The following is an 18,207-nucleotide window of genomic DNA, read 5'->3' on the forward strand; positions in this document are numbered from 1 at the left end:
TCAGGACAGACCCCAAAACACTGATCCTTTTAAAAACTGCATCAGGCACACTATCCCCTCTTTGGGACAGATCCTCTGTTGCCTGGAATTCCTCTTCCAGTTCCTGCAACGGAATCTTCATCTCTTCTACTTGCTGTTCTAAGGCTCGTTTAGACTTTTCTAGCTCCTGAACGCTTTTCACAACATCATCCTTGGAGCTGACCAATTCTTCCATTTCTGTACGCAGCTGTTTGTTAACACTTTCTAGTTCAGCCTTACACTCTAGAACTTCCTCCAAAGAGCGAGCCAAGAACAGGGCTTTGCTCTCGTTATCACGCGCCTCCGTTTTTGCACGGTCGCGTTCTTCTGCATATTTTGCAGACACAGTCTTCTCTTCACCAAGCATCTGATCAAACTTCTTTTTCACATCTTCAACACACTGTAATGAACCAACGCTTTCTTCCATGCGTTTTTTCATATCCGCTATCTGAGCTTGCAATGTTGCGACTTGCTCTGATAGGTTTTTCTTTGCTTCCGCCTCCTCTTTTAATTGTTCCAGGAAGCCATTTTTCTCATCTTCCATTTGTTTGAGCTTTGTGCTAAAACTCAGCCTTTTACACCTCTCTTCCTGTAAGAGTTCCTGCGTGTCTTGCAGCTGCGATTCCAAGATAGAAAAATCTTCCGCAATTTCTCTAGATTTGCTGTCTGCTTGAGAAAGCTGATTTGTAACATTGTCCAACTCAACCTGCAGTCGGTTTGCCTTCTCTAACAGCTTAGCACACAATCGGTCACCTTCTGACACCTTGACTTGCGATTCCAGAAGCTGTGCCTCTACTTTTTCCCTCTTATGTTCACAATCTCCTTTTCCCTGCATAAGAGCCTTCACCTCATTGGCTAGCATCTGGGAATAAGAATGTAATTCTGCCACACAGGCTTCTTTCTCCTTTAACTGCTGCTGGAAACGTTGGGCTTCACCTTTCCAACTTTCACAGTCTGCACGTAATTCATCTACCACATTGCCCAAAGTAGTGAGCTCATACACAGTACTCAGTAATTTAGCCTCTCTTTCACTTTTCTCTTTGTCGCTGAGAGACAATGTCGCTTTCAGAGCAACATTCTGTTCCTGCGACTCCTGCAGGTCTATTTTTGTAACTTCCAAACACTGAAGACTTTTTTCCAGCTGATTACGCAACTCCAACATTTCACACATACTTTGCTTCTGCAAAGTCTGAATTTCACTTTCCTTTTCCATGAGGATGGTATCTTTCTCCATTATAGTCTCTCTGCGTTTTTGCAACTCGACCAAAAGAAGAGCAGTGGATTCTTCCCACTGTAACACATGAGACTTGAGTAGTTCATTCATTTCCTGCAAGTTTCTATGCTCCATTTTAAGCAATTCCAAGGCTTGTTCCTTTTCTTCCATTTTCCGTTGCAAGGCATCCAACTCAGCCCTGCACACATACTCGGTTTCCTCCAAACCGATGGCCTCCATTGGCTGCTGGCGTCTCTGTTTCCAGCCTGCCATGCTCTCTTGGTGATCCTTTTGTTGAGCTGCAAAGCTCCGTTGTTTCAGCATCTCCCCCATTTTGGGTTTACTTTTCATCTGAGCACACTGCGTCTCCATAGCAGTTTCATCAGTGTTGCTAGGGACAACACCCTTCCTCTTTAGTAGACTCTCTTTAGGCATGGATGGGGCTGGTTCAGACGGTAGCATCCCCTCCATCCATAGAATCCGGTCTCTCATTTCATCTATCTTTGCATTTTTCAGGCGTTTGGATCGCCCCATCTTCAATAACTCCACAAATTTTTCACAGTCCAGCAAAAAATTTTCAGACCACTGTCTCTTTAACACATGTAGTTTTTCTCTCTCTTGCAAGATCTCTTTTCCTGCACACACAGTTTGTGCAGTCACTTGCACCAGACACAACAAAGTTCATCAAATAATTTTGAGACCGCTGTCTCTTTAAAACACTTTTTTTTTTTTTTTTTTCTGTCAGGATCTTCTCTCCTGCACACATAGATTGTGCAATCTCATGCACCAGACAAAGTTCATCAAACATATGCACTCCATTGCAGGGATCTTGCTGCTTCTGCCCACTGCATACCTCCACCATATGTAAGGGATTAGCTCGGTGGTAGGCGTGGATGACCCCTTTGGGGGTGCGTTTTCACAGAGAGATAGCCCAAAAGTGCTTGCAAACAACAGGTTTATTCTTCAAACAAGTGCATGCAGCAAAACATCCAAAATAAAATAAAACAAAATAAATCCTTGCCTCTGTGGGCGGCTACCTTCTCACAACTGGAACCTACCTAAGAAGTCTTTCCAACCTACTGTTGGGCCGACACTGCTGATCCTACAGCAGACACTCAAATGTCCATTTGTTTGCTTTTCACACAGCACAAACATTGTCCATTGAACATGTCCCTTTGTTTTCTTTCACACAGCACATGTCCATTTATAACAGGATCCTTTACTCTTCACACTCTTCACATGGAACACTTTGTCTTCTCACCTTTGAGACGTCTTCACTCGTGGTTACCCTCCTTAGCTTCACATCGCTGTAGGGGGTCTTCTCCCATGCTCACCAGCTTGTCGGGAGGCACACATCCGACTGTCCCCCTCTCCCAGCCTACACGGCGACAGGCGGCAGCAGTCCTTCTCCCATGCCCACCAGCTTCGGGAGGTACACGTATGTCTGTCCTCCTCTCCCAGCCTACACGGCGACAGGAGGCAGCACTCAATAGCTTTTCTCTGGACAAATTATAGAGGCCTTGATCTCCTCATTCTGAACAGCTGAAGGCCTTTCAACTTCCTGCTGGCTAGCTCTGTAGCCAACACCCTAAATTAATTAATGGACTTTCTAAGTCAGCTGGAAATGTATCTCCTTCCTGTGACTACATTCCCAGATTTAGCTGACTTCCTGTTACACTATCCATAATGCCATACTATAAGGGAGGCGTGTGATCTGCCCCAAATGTATTCTGCAGCAGGACAATGACCCCAAACATACATCCAATGTCATTAAAAGCTATTTTTAGCATAAAGAACCTGAAGAGTCCTGGAAGTGATGGCCTGGCCTGTACAGAGCCCTGATCTCAACATCGAGTCTGTCTGGGATAACATGAAGAGACTGAAGAGTTTGAGGCAGCCTTCATCCTCAGAAGATCTGTGGTTAGTTCTCGGACATGCGCCCCCCCTGTCGGACCGAGGTGACACACATTAGGGATGGTTGTGGGCATACCCTTGGCGTCCACGTCACTGCTTGGCGTCAACAAGCCGGGAGGGATATTTAAGGTGCTGTCGCCATCAGCCGAGCTGAGGCAGCGGGGAAGCTGGCAATCCATTCCCACATGGGAATGGGAATCACAAGAGGAGACTTTACAATACATGAGAACTTTTGGGACAATACCCTATTCCTCTCTGCAATGGGATTCCAGTAATTCCAGATCCTCCTGGTCTTTTTCTCTACGAGTCTTAATGGGCAACTACCTTTATTTGAATAGCCCTGCGGGGCACACATGAGGAGGACTGCAAACTTTACTATTTGGAGACACTCTCCACTTAGCAGGTACTTGCATGCCAGTTAACTATTCATTCAGCATTGTCCCATAGTTTAACCAGCATACCTTTAAACAATGTTACTGAACTACAACATCTTTACTTACCTTATTTGTTGATCCCTAGGGGTGGTTTGGGGATGGGATGGTTCAATTGACATCCATTTTAAATCACAAATATATAGTCTGGGGCGGACAAAGACCTGATTTTCCCCTTCTGCGGCCAGCATATGAGTGCCCCACTTTGTAGCCACCTGGTTGTCATTCTCATTCTCTGCCTTTTTGAAAGTTATGGTGATCTTGGGACCTTATATACTTTTAGTAAAATCTCTTTGATGACCACATTTTCTACAGTACATAGTGGTAAGATACCCCTCATTGATCCTTATATGCAATGATTTTTTTGTACTTGATGTTGTTTTGTGTTGTATAAATTAGGTTAAGGTAAATTATATGAAATTTTACCTTGCTACCGGAGTAGTGGGATTTATAACACAGGGGTCTCACATATGTGAGGGGCTTCAGAATAGTTTTTTTTGGATGAAGAAAACTAATTTTATGGTTTTCTCATTCCCGGATAAAGGTCTGGAGAAGTCAGAGATTTGGGTGGGAGAAGCCTCTACCCCTGTCCCCATTCTTTCCTGGCCTGCTACCTTTACTATGGACCATGTTCCTGCCTACTACCAGGACAAATATTTTGGCAGTGCTGGCAATATCTCTACCTGCACTGACCCTGGACTGTATATGGACAATATTCCTGCCTGCTGCCTGGACAATTAGGTTCACTGTCGCTGACCATGACCCTGCCTGCTGCCTGTACCAATGCTCTCCTGTAGACAACTGCACTACTAAAACCAAAGGTAATTTTAGGTTTACCCTTTGCTCAGCAGAATGTATTTTGGGGTGTAATACTTGGTATGTAAATGCTATGTGTTAGAAATATGAAGGACCTTCAAAAATGTGTTAGGTTGTCAGGAAATTAGATTTGTAATTTATGCTTCTAGAATGCCTGGAGGTGCTACTTGCATGTTGGGCCTCGGTATGTGACCAGGCAGTGTAAAAGTCCCACACAGGAGGCATCGCTCAGGAGAAATAGCAGAATGTATTTTGGCATGTACATGCTATGTGTTAGAAATCTCTTAAAAATTGACAACTCTTGTGTAAAAAATGGATTTTTGTAAAATCTTACCGTAAAATCCTTTTCTCTTAGCTCATTGACAGACGTAGTCCTCGGTGATACAGCACCTTCGGGTTATGTTGCCTCCACAGGAGCAGGACTAGACAGGAAACTAAAATGCTCTGGCCACACCCTAGGGGTAGTCCCAGAGGGTATATCCTCTCTCTCTCTGCCTCAGCAAATCAGTTATGTCAAAAAGCAGTCTTTAGAGATTTTAACCCAACCCAACTCAAAAACAGAGGGGCGGGGACTACGTCTGTCAATGAGCTAAGAGAAAAGGATTTTACGGTAAGATTTTACAAAAATCCATTTTTCTCTATCGCTCATTGACAGACGTAGTCCTCGGTGATACAGCACCTTCGGGACGTCCCAGAGCAGTATCACAAATGAGGGGTGGGAAAATGGAAATCAAATCCCAATCTAGAAGGCCCAACCGGTGCCAACTAGAAGTTTACAATGCTCATCCTTAAATGATGAGACTCAACAAAAAAGAAATTTTTCAAACAGAAAAAAAAAACTCTCGAGGTAGACCACCGGTCTCCTCAAATTGCGGCCTGCAAAACCTTGCGGCCAAATGAGGCATCCGCCGATGCCGTCACATCAATTTTATAGAATTTTGTAAAGGTATGTACCAACGACCAGGTGGCCGCCTTACATACCTGGACCACTGACGCCTGATGGCGAAAGGCCCAGGAAGTACTGAGCGCTCGAGTGGAGTGCGCCCTAACAGGGAACGGAGGACTCTGACCCTTAATAGAATAAGCCTGTACCACCGTCTGTCTAATCCATTTGGCAATGGTCGCGGCAGATGCAGGCAAACCCTTTCTGGGGCCATCCGTGATCACAAAAAGTGAATCCGTCTTACGGAATGATTCCGTAGCTTTCAGGTATACTCTGATTGCCCGAACCACATCCAAGGAATGCAACGCATGTTCCCGATGATGCTTGGGCTGAGGACACAAGGAAGGTAGTACAATATCTTCATTCAGATGAAAATCTGAAACCACCTTAGGAAGAAAGGATGGCTTAGGATGAAGTACTACCTTATCCCTATGAATCACTAGGTATGGGGACTGGCATGATAATGCAGCCAGTTCTGACACCCTGCGAGCAGAAGTGATAGCCACCAAGAAGGCCACCTTCTGGGATAAAGTAAGCAAGGGAATCTCCCTGATGTTTTCAAAGGGAGGTTTCTGTAGAACCGACAAAACAAAATTAAGATCCCAGGGCGGTAAGGGCGCGCGGACTGGTGGAGCCAGGTGCCGCACCCCCTGGATGAAATTCCGCACCAAGAACTTGGTAGCTAAAGGTTTCTGAAAGAAGATTGCTAATGCTGAAACTTGACCCTTGATGGTGCTCAAGGCTAGCTTCTGCTCAACCCCTTGTTGCAAAAAAGCCAATATTCGAGTCACCGAATAGGTACGTGGAGGAAATCCTAAAGATTCGCACCACGCAATATAAGTCTTCCATGTGTGATAATAGACCTTGCTGGAAGTCGCTTTCCTTGCTTTAATAAGGGTAGGAATGACTGAAGCTGACAACCCTCTGTCCTTCAGTACTTGGGTCTCAATGGCCAGGCCATTAAAACCAGCGACTGTAAAGCACGATGGTAAATTGGTCCTTGAGACCACAGACACTCCCTGAGACGAAGTTCCCACGGAACGTCTGCGACTAGCCTGTCCAAGTCGGCCAGGCCGGCTTGACGAGGCCAGCCTAGAATTTCTAGGACCACTGGTGCTGACTGGATCTGAACCAGGCGTCCCTAGAGCTATCTGGCCCCGACCATCCGAGAAAGTCTGGTCGTTTTCTGTTCCCACACATTTATCAGATACCTGATTGCTATCAGGAAGGGTGATCTTTTCTGGTTGAACCTCAGGGACCGAAGTCACCCGGCTAGAGGCTTCTTGGCCTGTCTGGTCAACCAGATCAGATTCCTGTGGGGAATTGAGACTAATCTTAGGAAAAGGTAAAGGAAAAGATCTATTCAGGGAACGGTGACTACCGCTCCCTGTAGTACTAAAATGTTGGAAGGGAAGAATCGCACCGTTAGTAGTAGTTGATGCTCGATCTAATGTCCTGAATACCGGTGAAAACGTCCCCCCACCCTCAAACCGGGTGGGGGCGCACCTTCAGGCTGTGTACTCCTTTGCTTCGGGTTTGGCTGAGTTGGTCCTCTGTTTGTCCGACCAGCCTTTCTTGAACCCTCCTGGAGGAGTCTTGCCTTTCCCGCTTGTTCCAGCCGGGCGTGCGAACCCTTTATGGGCGGTAAAGAAAGGTCCTCGCTTGTTGCGAGGTCCCTTAGCTTTAGCAGCCTGTGGCAAAAAAGTGCTCTTGCCCCCAGTGGCATCCTTAATGATTTCATCTAGGGTGGCCCCAAATAGACGATTCCCCTGAAAGGGGAGATTCGTCAAGGTCTTTTTGTAACCTAGGTCAGCTGACCAGCATTTTAACCACAGCACACGTCTGAGGATTACCGCTGACATAGATGCATGCCCTAATAGGGGAGTAGTGTCCAAGGCTGCGTCACAGATAAACTGTAGCCCTTGTATAATCTGTTCCATCAAATCAGATGTTTCCTGGGGAATATCTTTTCCCCTAAGGTCTTGGCGTACCAATCTCGCCCATTCCGTATGTGTCTGGGAAACTAGACCAATAACAATTACTGGTCTAAATGCTGACCCTATCAGAGAGAAGATAGTGCGGGACTCTGCTTCCATCTTTCGATCCACCGGATCCTTAAAGGACGAAGTGTCCTCCACTGGGATAACCGTGGCTTTATTCAGCCTGGAAATAGGTGGATCCACCACTGGTGGTACCGTCCATTTCTTAATGATGGATTCCTCAAACGGATAGCGTCTAGCAATACGCTTGGAAATAGTAAAGGTACGTTTAGAATGCTCCCATTCTCCTTTAATCTTATTACCAAAACACTTGGGTACAGGAAAAACCTTCACCGTTTTGATGGGCTTGTTAGTACCAAAAGGAATCTCTGTATCAGTTGCTTCTGCCGGTAAAACCTCAAGTTTTAAGGTTTCCCGCACTGCCACAACTAGTGCGTCCACCAATGCTTCTTCCTGAATTATAGCGGGAGAAGAAACGTCCTCCTCACTGTCTGAGGGAGCTTTACCTGAGGTAACAGCCCTTGCAGAGGGACCTGCAACTGCAGTGACCATCTCTGAATCTGAGTCAGAGGTGTCAGATAATATAGGGGTAGGCGGGGGTCGCTTCCTTGACCCTCGTCCCTGACAGGCCGCCTCCACCCGAGCCACCATAGACTCCAAAATTGCTGTAAATGCCTCTACACTCTGTGCACCGGCGGGTCCCGTGGCCCCCTCGAAGGAAACAGGTGGGGGAATTTGTGTGGCAGGGTCCATGATTATTCCAGTAACTTCCCGGATAATATAATTCAAAAATAAAAAACTTTTTTTTTTTTTTTCCAGACCCCCAGCGCCACAAAAACCCCTTAGTGTTACCTGCTAGGGATCCCTATCGATCGAGAGAGAGAGAGAGAGATAGACCCCCAGGCTCACCACTTGATGCTCAGAGTTTAACTGCAACAGGTTACAGTGCTGTCTTGACAAACAGGAAGTCTTTTGGCTGGCTGCCCAGGAAGAAAGGAGGCGGCTCCGCCCCTCTGCACGCCTACCGGCGCCTCCCCTAGCTCCACGAGGTGTTTGGATCACCTCAAACATGACCGCCCCCATGCTGGAGACACGAGGCTACGCCAAAATGGCGGCTCGTGCAATCCAGCAAAAAAAATGGCGGCGGCCTGTACCGAAAAGCGGTGTGCTGCAGGGCACACAACACTATCTCTGCATGGGGATTTTTGGCGTGGTTGGCGGTACCGGCCCTGGCGGACCTCATGGCCGTTCGGAAGGCCTGCTATAGCTGGAGATTTGACTAGGAAGGCAGTCTACATGTCCGTGGCTTCTGACTGGTAGGTACCTTATTCTTATCACAGTAAGATTCCCAGACTGCCACTGATTACAATCTTTTAAACATGTATACAATTAGATTGTTAGCTCCCAAACCAAGCCTCCTGGCTTTTTGCACATAAAATCACACTCAAAGTAGGGGGATCTGTGCCATGTTATAGGATAGAGGGGGGACTCTATCTTACCATACAGAGAGGGGCCCGCGTTCACCACAAGACCCGTCAGGGGGAAAAGGGGGAACATACTACTCACCATACCGGAACCAGGCGGGCACCAACTCCTGACAGTACCCCTCTCCACCGGGGCGGGAGGGCTGTCGACCAATACGGACGCCGTGACTCATGGTCTTTGGCGTTTCAGCGAGACGTTTAACTCGCGGGGTCAGTCCCTTAATGGGACTTTGTCGCGGCCGACCCAGCGCGGAGCTATGGCCTGCACGCGCTCGTAGGCTGAACTGGGGTGACCACCGGATCTCAACATCCAGCCCGTCGCCCAGTTCAGCTTTCTTGCTTGAAGATCTCACAGGAACACTGGAGAAAAAAAGCTGTCTAAAAAATCTTTTTAAGAAAAAAAATCTTGCCAGGACCGAAGATCCCAGCAAGGTATCTAGGTCCTTACTCCTAACTAGACAGAAAATAACTGATTTGCTGAGGCAGAGAGAGAGAGGATATACCCTCTGGGACTGCCCCTAGGGTGTGGCCAGAGCATTTTAATTTCCTGTCTAGTCCTGCTCCTGTGGAGGCAACATAACCCGAAGGTGCTGTATCACCGAGGACTACGTCTGTCAATGAGCGATAGAGAAAAAATGCATTTACATTTTCTTTCCACATTTTCCAAAAACTTGTGGAAAAAAAAATGACATGTTCCAAAGACTTATTATGCCTCATAGATGATATGTTGGGGTGTTTTTGTTTCAAAATGCGGTCATTCTGTGGGCGTTTCCATTGTCCAGGTGCTACAGGGCCTTCAAAATTGTGATAGGTTGTCAGGACATGTGTGTATGGAGGTGCTACTTACATGTCAGGCCTCTGTAAAAGTTTAAAACAAGTGTAAAAGTTTCACAAGTGGTATCGCCATACTCAGGAGTAGCAGCAAAATGTAAGTATTTTGGGGTATGCACATGCCATGTGAGAGAAATAACCTGTTAATATCACAATTTTGTGAAAAAATAAATCTTCATTTTGCAAAGAATTGTGGGAAAAAATTAAAATTTCAAAAAACTCACCATGCCTCTTACTAAATACCCTGGAATGTCTATTTTTCAAAAAAGTTGTCATTTGGGGGGTATTTGTACTTTCCTGGCATGTTGGTGTTTCAAAATTGAGATAGGCAGTCAGTACATCTGCTGTGATCAATTTTCAATGATTGCCACCATAGCTTGTAGACTCTATACCCTTCACAAAGACCAAATAATATACACTTATTTAGGTTATTTTTATCAAAGATATGTAGCAGTATAACGTTTGGCCAAAATGTTTAAAGAAAAATTACTAATTTGCAAAATTTCCATAACCGAAATGAAGAAAATACATTTTTTTTTTTCATTTATAGCGTAAAAAACCCAGTGGTGATTAAACACCACCAAAATAAATCTCTATATGTGTGAAAAAAAGGACAAAAATGACATATGTAGTGTTGCATGACTGAGTAATTTTCAGTCAAAATGTGAGAGCACTGAAAGCTGAAAATTGGCCTGGTTTGGAAGGGGGTTTAAGTGCCCAGTGGGTAGGTGGTTAAAGAGGCCTTATTGTAAACCTATCCACCTTATGTGCTGTTAAAGGCGAAGTTCACCTTTGGGAACAGGTCACAACCATATTCAAGGTGTAACATATAAAATGGTGCCAAGCCAATACGTTATAAAACGTATGCAGGGCCAAGAGGGAAAAAAAGGGGGAGGGAACTTTTATATGTTCGTTTATTACTTAATCTTTCCTTCTACTTTAGGCCCACTTAATAATGGCACTGCCTTAGACAATGTGTCATGATAGGACCAGCCAATCATCTATTAAATTACACATTTACTAGCAAATCCAATACTAAAGTTGGGTATGGGACATAAAGACACTTACTCCTTGCAGATTGTCATCGGACTGGGAGGTAGATTCCAGGTATCAGGGTGTCCCAGCATCCAGTCTGACCATACCTTCACACTTGGCAGAAGCTCTTTTAGATCAGATGGCAGAGAGGAGACCTTTACCTCAACATCATCCTCTGTTACACCTAATGAACCGAAAAATATTCAGTTACCATTATTTAATTAATCACTGTGACTATTAGAGAATTACAAGAGGCACCTTACCTTGCTTTTCCATGGAGCTGTATTGCTCTGTTTTTAGATTTTTTAACAAATGGATGCATCTATTGACCAGAAGTGAGAACATGGAAAGCCCCAGACTGGTGGCCTGTTCCTGTACTCCTGAGCGAGTGCCCTCTGAAGGACCATCTATAGAAAAACCAAGCAAACATACATAGTCAACTAGAGATACTTATTCAAGTTAAAGGTCTTAGAGTTACATGCCCAAAAAATTGTTCCCCTAGAGTACATACCACCAGATTATCATCTGCACTTCTTTAAATGAACATTTTAGGCTTACATTTTGATAATCCTAGGATTCATTCTTGGAAGTGGAAGGTCAATATAACCTAGGTTTAAAAATTGCCTTTCCCCGACTCAAACATATGCTGCATGTGGTTTGCAAAATAGTGCAGTATAAAGGCCTTTTTAAATACCCATCTGTCCCTTTTTGTTTTTAAATTGAATTTTGACCTACCTATAAAATTCCACATCTCGGAACACAATAAAGAATACAGGCTGGATATGCATAGAACATAGGTTATAGCCTGGAACCTTCAGGTGAAAAAAGTAGGTTTTGGGTGCAAGACCACCTTGTCCCTGTGAAAGATAAGGAAGGGCTCCTTACAGGAGAAGGCCGTTAACTCTAAAACACATCTGACAGATGTGATAGCCACTAAGGAGGCCACTTTGCAGGAGAGATCACCCAAGGGGAATAGTTAATATTCCCATCACACACGGTTCCTGGATATAGGCACATCTGTTGTGGGTGCTGTAGCGATCACCAGATGGACACTGGATACATCACAACTAAGGATACATGTTCGTCAGCACCCATGGACCTTGGACTGCTATGCAAGATCCATGGTATGCTGGCGAACATGTATACTTATTACCCAAGGGGAGTCTCCTAATGCATTCAAAGTATAGTTTCTATTGGGCAGAGGAGACCAGATTGAGTTCCCAATGAGACACAAGGTGCTATAATGGAGGTCTGATCTATGAAACACCTTCAATAAAATTTTTTTTTTTACAAGGAAGAAAGAAGACAAAGGCTGTTGGGAAAGGGATAGGCAAGGCCAAAGTGTGCCCTTTAAGAGTACTTCGAGCAAGGTTTTGGTGAAGTTCTGACTACAGAAAGGCCAGAATATTGTATTGTAGGAATGACAGTTGGATATACCCATCCTTCAAGACCTGGGCTTCAACAGATGTTAAACACAATGACTAAGAAGCAGGATGGTACAGGGGTCTTGGCAGGTCTGGCATGTTTGGGAAAAGCTAGGGGTCATGTTCTAGGAGTTTGAGTAAGTCTGCATACCAGGATTTTCTTGGTCATTTGGTGCAATGAGAATCACCCATTTCTTTTCTTCCTCTATCATGCGGAGTAGTCACAGAACAATCCACACTACCAGTGCGAAAGTAACATGTTACACCCATATTCAGGGTGTTACATGCAACATGTTATAAAAGGTGAACTTATCCTTTAAAGCCACTATATATATATTTGCATATTTGCAGAGAAATCTACCTGAGCAACCAATTGCCAGTCCTGAGCAATGTCACCCAGGGGGGTAGGGGTGATGTGTCTAAGCCTACGTAAATACCAACTTTCAGAAACTCCATATTTGCACACAATCTTCCACAGGCTCCAGCTGCGCTTTGAAGAGGATTTGTTAAACTCTGCAATGTAAGCTCTGGCACAACATGGAGCCTACCCTACAGCTTTGCCTTTAGGGACACTAATACTTCAAAGCAGATTCAAAGTAAATCTGTCGAATGGGAAACATTGGAGGTTGCCGCTGCTGACTTTTGCTTCAGAAAATGCTAGCTTAACTGGTTGTTTTGTTGCCTTTCTTGGTAATTCTGAGTCACTGAATCAAAACATAGATGCAAATGAGGACTTTTGACTTTGATTTCTCTGATCTAAGTCACAATTTACTGAAGTCAGCTTAACAGCCAAGCAAATGTTAAAAAACTAGGCCAGCAAATAAAGCCCATACATTTCAATTATGGAAGGTTTTCCACCTTAAAAAAGACACTTTACCTTTGTATAGTTGATATATATATTAAGTTGCACTCACCCCCCAGTGCTGCCCACTAGGCATTTACCTTGCCTTCAGCTCCGATCACCGTGACCTTCACTGTGCAGTACCCACTTGAAGCCACAAAGCCTTTCTTGTGAAAAATGGCTGCTTTGCAATGCACCTGCGTGATGCGGTCTTATTCCTTTTTATGTTAAAGCTGTACTCATGAAGGCTGCAAGTGCTCACAAAGTGTACGTTTTCCACAGGAATAAACAGGGCCCTGGCACATATGTGTAGTACAAACGGGTAATTTTTAAAGAGAAAATTGTGCAGTTCCAAGTGGGGCGACACAGTGATGTTTATTAGATCTGGGCTGAAGGTAAGTAAGTAAATGACCTAGTGGATTACATCTAGTTTCCTAAAGTACTAAAAACATTTTTTTTTTCTTAAAACACTTGTCACACTTTGTTACATTTCACTGCTGCTAATCACCTGCAGCAACTGCATGTCTACAGGCACTCCAGAGATGGCTGTATGGCATTTGTACAACACCATTTGTAGGCTTAATTTATACCAACATACTGCATTTAGCGTTTCTAAAGGCCCATACACTAGATCAGACAATCGTAAAAAAAAAATACTGCGTTTGAAGTGATCGTACATAATCTGATCATTAGTACACAGCTTTCAAGAGTTGATCACACCAGTTCATCCGACATTATCCAATGAGACAAGAACGAAAATCTTTATTTTTCAAACTATACCAGATAGTAAGATTTTCATTTAATCAATACAGTTGTCGTTTACAAATACAATACAAATACACTATCACTTTTGAATTTTTATTCATACGTGCGAGAATTAGTCACTTTGGTAAACTTTTCATTTTCTTTACAAGACTAGAATGCAAAAAAACAAAAACGGATCATTTGTCCGATAATCTGATCATGTGTACCAGGCATTAAAGGTAGAAGGAGTAATCCAGGTGTAAACTTGTAAGCATCTCAGATTTGTAATACAACATTTTAAAGTTAGTTTTTGGCCAGCTGGCTTGGCTCTAGAAACAGATTGTGCACCTCAAAAGTATTTAGGTACGATGATCACTTCTGTCTACACTTGTGCAAAAAATAAGTAGGCAAGCTAAACCTATGATAATAGAGTGAAGCATACTGCTATTCTAAAAGGGAATATTCTAATACAAAAATATAAAAAAAAGTAGCAGTGAACCCAGGTACCCTATTTTTTTAACATATCTATACATCGCTATAATTTTCCATGACAGCCTTCTTAGCTCTATATAGCAGAACCCAGTTGTAGGTAGAGATTAGCTTAGCTGTATTTGTTAGAACAGTTTTCCCTGACAGTCCTTTCCATAACTTTTTGTTACCCTAACATTTCATATTCTGTATATGTGCTTGCTGTACCATTTACTTGTAGGTATCCTGTTCTCTTTGTATTGTTTCCTTTGTGTGAAAGCCCTGGTGTTTCTGCCAGGCCCTCTGCTTTCCTATTAAAACTGACCACACTAAGCATGAGGAGTTCTCTAGCTATGCTGGGTACTCAGCCTGCTCTCCAATGATCAGGCTTGTTCTGACACACCACCCCTGCACAGCCTTTCACTGGGTGTACTGCTGCTCCCCCCCCCCACCCACCTTTTTTCTTATGCAGCTGAGAACAGAGGAAATGTGATTTACAAAAAGGCAAAAAAAAGTATTTTTAATTTTTTGTTTTATATCAATACACATTTTTTTTGCCTTTCATTTCTATTTTACGCTGAATAGATTGTTTTACAAGGTGATCATTTACAATCACTAATTTATACACAAGGGGATTTTAATCCAAATCTGTAAACGCTCTCTGAAGAGCATTCAACAAGCATTTGGGATTTCAAAATCTATAGATTTCATGAAGCCTCCCATCTCGGAGTCCACATCATGTTTCCTCCTCATCCTCATGGGAAACTATTTTTCCTGAGGTTTTCACTACTAAAATGAATATATAATCCAGCATGAAGAAGTTAAAATAAGTATGGGGTTTCAGAAAAAAAAATTATACTCACCTAAGCGAATGCAGCATTGTTCCGCTGCTGCATCAGTCTCCCACCACATCTTTAAGTGAAACATCTGAGTTCTCAGCCTTCAGAGAGCAAGTAACTGCCAATCACTGGCACTGTGCTCAGGCCCTCCATCTCTCACTAGAGTACTGGGCTGTGGAGGGGGTGGCTCACAGAGGCTAAGCCGGCTGCTGGTCCAGGCATCTTGGTGGATCCCGACTATAAAGTCAAGATCTTTACTATGCCTGGATCAGCTGAATGACATCAGCCGACAGTGGGTTTTAGCCCACTGTTGGCTGAAAATGGTTGACAGGAGACATACAGGGGGAAGTATAGCCAACATAACTTTGGCCATACGGCCATACTTCTCCTAAAATGATGCATAAATTTATGAGGAATATGACAGAAAAAAGTAATTTTGTCTTACAAATGCCATATCTTGTAGTACAGTATAGGACATAGGAATAGAATTTATAGACCATGAAGTATAGTCTCATACCGTCAGAAGTACCTACTTGTAAGAGTGCTATACCATTCTCAAGGGTAATGAAAGGAGTTCCCATTATGGGGGTGCCTGGGTCATGAAGGTTGTCGGGAGAGCAGTCAAAAGGCAGGATCCACCACAGCATAATTGAAAGGTTCCATGGTTGTGCTCTGTTGGTTCAGAGGGAAACTCTTTCAATGGGGACGCTAGTTGAGGTGACCTGGGGGTCCCCAAGGAATTTCCTAATTTACAAGAGCAGCAAAAAATTGTCTGGGGATTTGAGAACACAAATTGTGGAAAAGCAAAGACAATCTCAAGGTTACAAGTCCATCTCCAGAGATCTTAATGTCCCTGTGTCAACTGTGGGCAATATTGTCAAGATGATTACAGTCCATGGAACTGTAACTAATCTCCCTGGATGTGGACGAAAGGGAAAAATTCATCAAAGATTGCAACAAAGGATTGTTCGAATAGTGGACAAAGAACCTCAATCAACTTCCAGACAAATTCAAGCTCGTCTTCAGGCACAGGTAGGTACAACTGTCAGCTCACATGATACGTTGACATCTGAATGAATAAGGGCGCTAAGGTAGGAAAAACTTTTCTGAATTCCAAACACAGGAGTGACCGCTCCAGGTGAGGTAGATTCAGGTGCAGGTCGGATCCGTCATCCGGTAAACTAATCAAGTGTAGAAGAAAGTGACCGCACTCCGAAAATTCAAATCAAAAAAGGAGTAATTTATTCTTCATCAAAAACATCAAAAATCAAACTAGTGAGACATGGGACAGAAAAAGGTAGACGCGTTTCAGGACACAAGAGGTCGCTTACTCATTACCACATATGAAACCAAGGAGGACCTCACTGCGGACGCAGAAACAAAAGAAAAGGAATTTTAGGTTTGCTAAAACTCACCCGAGGAAGCCACAATCCCTTTGGGAGAATGTGCTGTGGACAGACAAAACAAAATTACAGCTTTTTGGTAAAGCCCCCTCTTATAGGTCATTGGTCCTTTGTTAGAATTGTTGCGCTCACTCCTGCGTGCGTGGCAATATGTAACATGTGCATCACAATCACCGTTTTCATGCGTAGGCACCCCCGATGCATGCGTTTACCTTCGTACATGCGTATATGTGGGGTGGGGGGCCCACAGATGGGCTAACGGAGCCTGGCATAAATGGCGGGGGCACAGGGGTATGTGCATGGAATCGGGTGGCAGCGCAGCCACCAGAACGCATTCACCTGACAAGCACGAGTCTGCCTTACACACAATCCTGATGGTTGCAATCACTGAATTGTGTGTAATCCCCCCCCCCCCCTTCCCAGCTGTCAAGTCCTTATGACGTAGCAGCCTGGCAGCGAAAGGGTTAAAGAAAAAATTACAGTCCCTACAGTCAAACCTGGTGGAGGTTTACTGATGTTTTGGGGGTTGCTTTGCTGCTTCAGGCACTGTATTTCTTGACTGGGGCATGGCGTTAAAAAATCTGAAGACTGCCAAAGAATTCTGGGGTGCAATGTAGGGCCCAGTGTCAGAAAGTTAGGTCTCCGTCAGACATCATGGGTCTTACAGCAGGAAAAATGACCCAAAGCACACGTCAAAAAGAACCCATAAATAGTCCAGATCTAATTCCCATAGAGCACTCATAGAGAGATCTCAAAACAGCAGTTGGGAAAAGGAACCCTTCCAATCTGAGAGATCTGGAGCAGTTGGCGAAAGAAGAGTGGTCCAAAATTCCAGTAGAGAGGTGAAAGAAACTCATTGATGGTTACAGGAAGCGAGTGAGTTCAGTTATTTTTTCCAAGGGGGTGTGCTACCAAATATTAAATTGAGGGTGCCAATAATTTTGTCCAGTTTTTTTTTGGAGTTTTGTCTGGAATGTGTCAGATTTGGCTTTTTGCTTCTCCACTTTGCGTCAATACCAATAAACAAAAGAAACATGGGAACGTCAAAACATTTGTAATGCCAACAATTTTCTGGGCGAAGTGGTGCAACGTGTGTGTGTATATATATATATATATATATATATATATATATATATATATATATATATACACACACACACACACACACACACACACACACACACACACACACACATTATATGCATCTCAAAAACATTGGATCATCAAAAAGTTACTTTACTTCAGTAATTCAATTCAAAGACTGAAACCCATTTTTTATATACCGTAGATGCATTACACACAGAGTGATACATTTCAAACATCTATTTTTATTTTAAAGGACTATGGCTTACAGCTAGCGAAAGCCCAAAATTCAGTGATTTAAAAAAATTAGATTACATAAGACCAATAAAAAAAAAAAAGGGATTTTTAATACAGAAATTTTGGCTTATTGAAAAGTATGTCCATATATAGTATAGTATGCTCTATATCAATACTTGGTCGGGGCTCCTTTTGCATGAATTACTGCATCAATGCGGCGTAGAATGGAGGTCATCAGCTTGTGGCAATGCTGATGTGTTATGGAAGCCCCGGTTGCTTTCATAGCGGCCGTCGGCTCCTCTGCATTGTTGGGTCTGGTGTTTCTCATCTTCCCCTTGACATTACCCCAGTATGGGGTTTAGGTCAGGCGAGTTTGCTGGCCAATCAAGCACAGTGATACCATGATCATTAAACCAGGTATTGGTACTTTTGGCAGTGTGGGTGGGTGTAAAGTCCTGCTGGAAGATGAAATCAGCATCTCCA

General features: G+C 43.7%; 1 protein-coding gene across 1 annotated transcript in view; it reads right to left on the reverse strand.

Moving 5' to 3' along the window:
- Nucleotides 1–18,207, reverse strand: part of SMG6 (SMG6 nonsense mediated mRNA decay factor) — a 697,848-nt gene that overhangs the window by 387,640 nt on the left and 292,001 nt on the right. Inside the window, exons 11-12 of the mRNA XM_082247741.1 lie at nt 10,949–11,092; nt 10,719–10,869 (exon numbers count right to left, since the gene is read on the reverse strand). Coding sequence (XP_082103867.1) covers nt 10,719–10,869; nt 10,949–11,092 — 295 coding nt within the window. The remainder of the gene's footprint in view (nt 1–10,718; nt 10,870–10,948; nt 11,093–18,207) is intronic.

The sequence above is a fragment of the Pelophylax lessonae genome (genome assembly GCF_965119305.1).
Source record: "Pelophylax lessonae genome assembly, chromosome: 2".
NCBI classification, from domain to species: domain Eukaryota; kingdom Metazoa; phylum Chordata; class Amphibia; order Anura; family Ranidae; genus Pelophylax; species Pelophylax lessonae.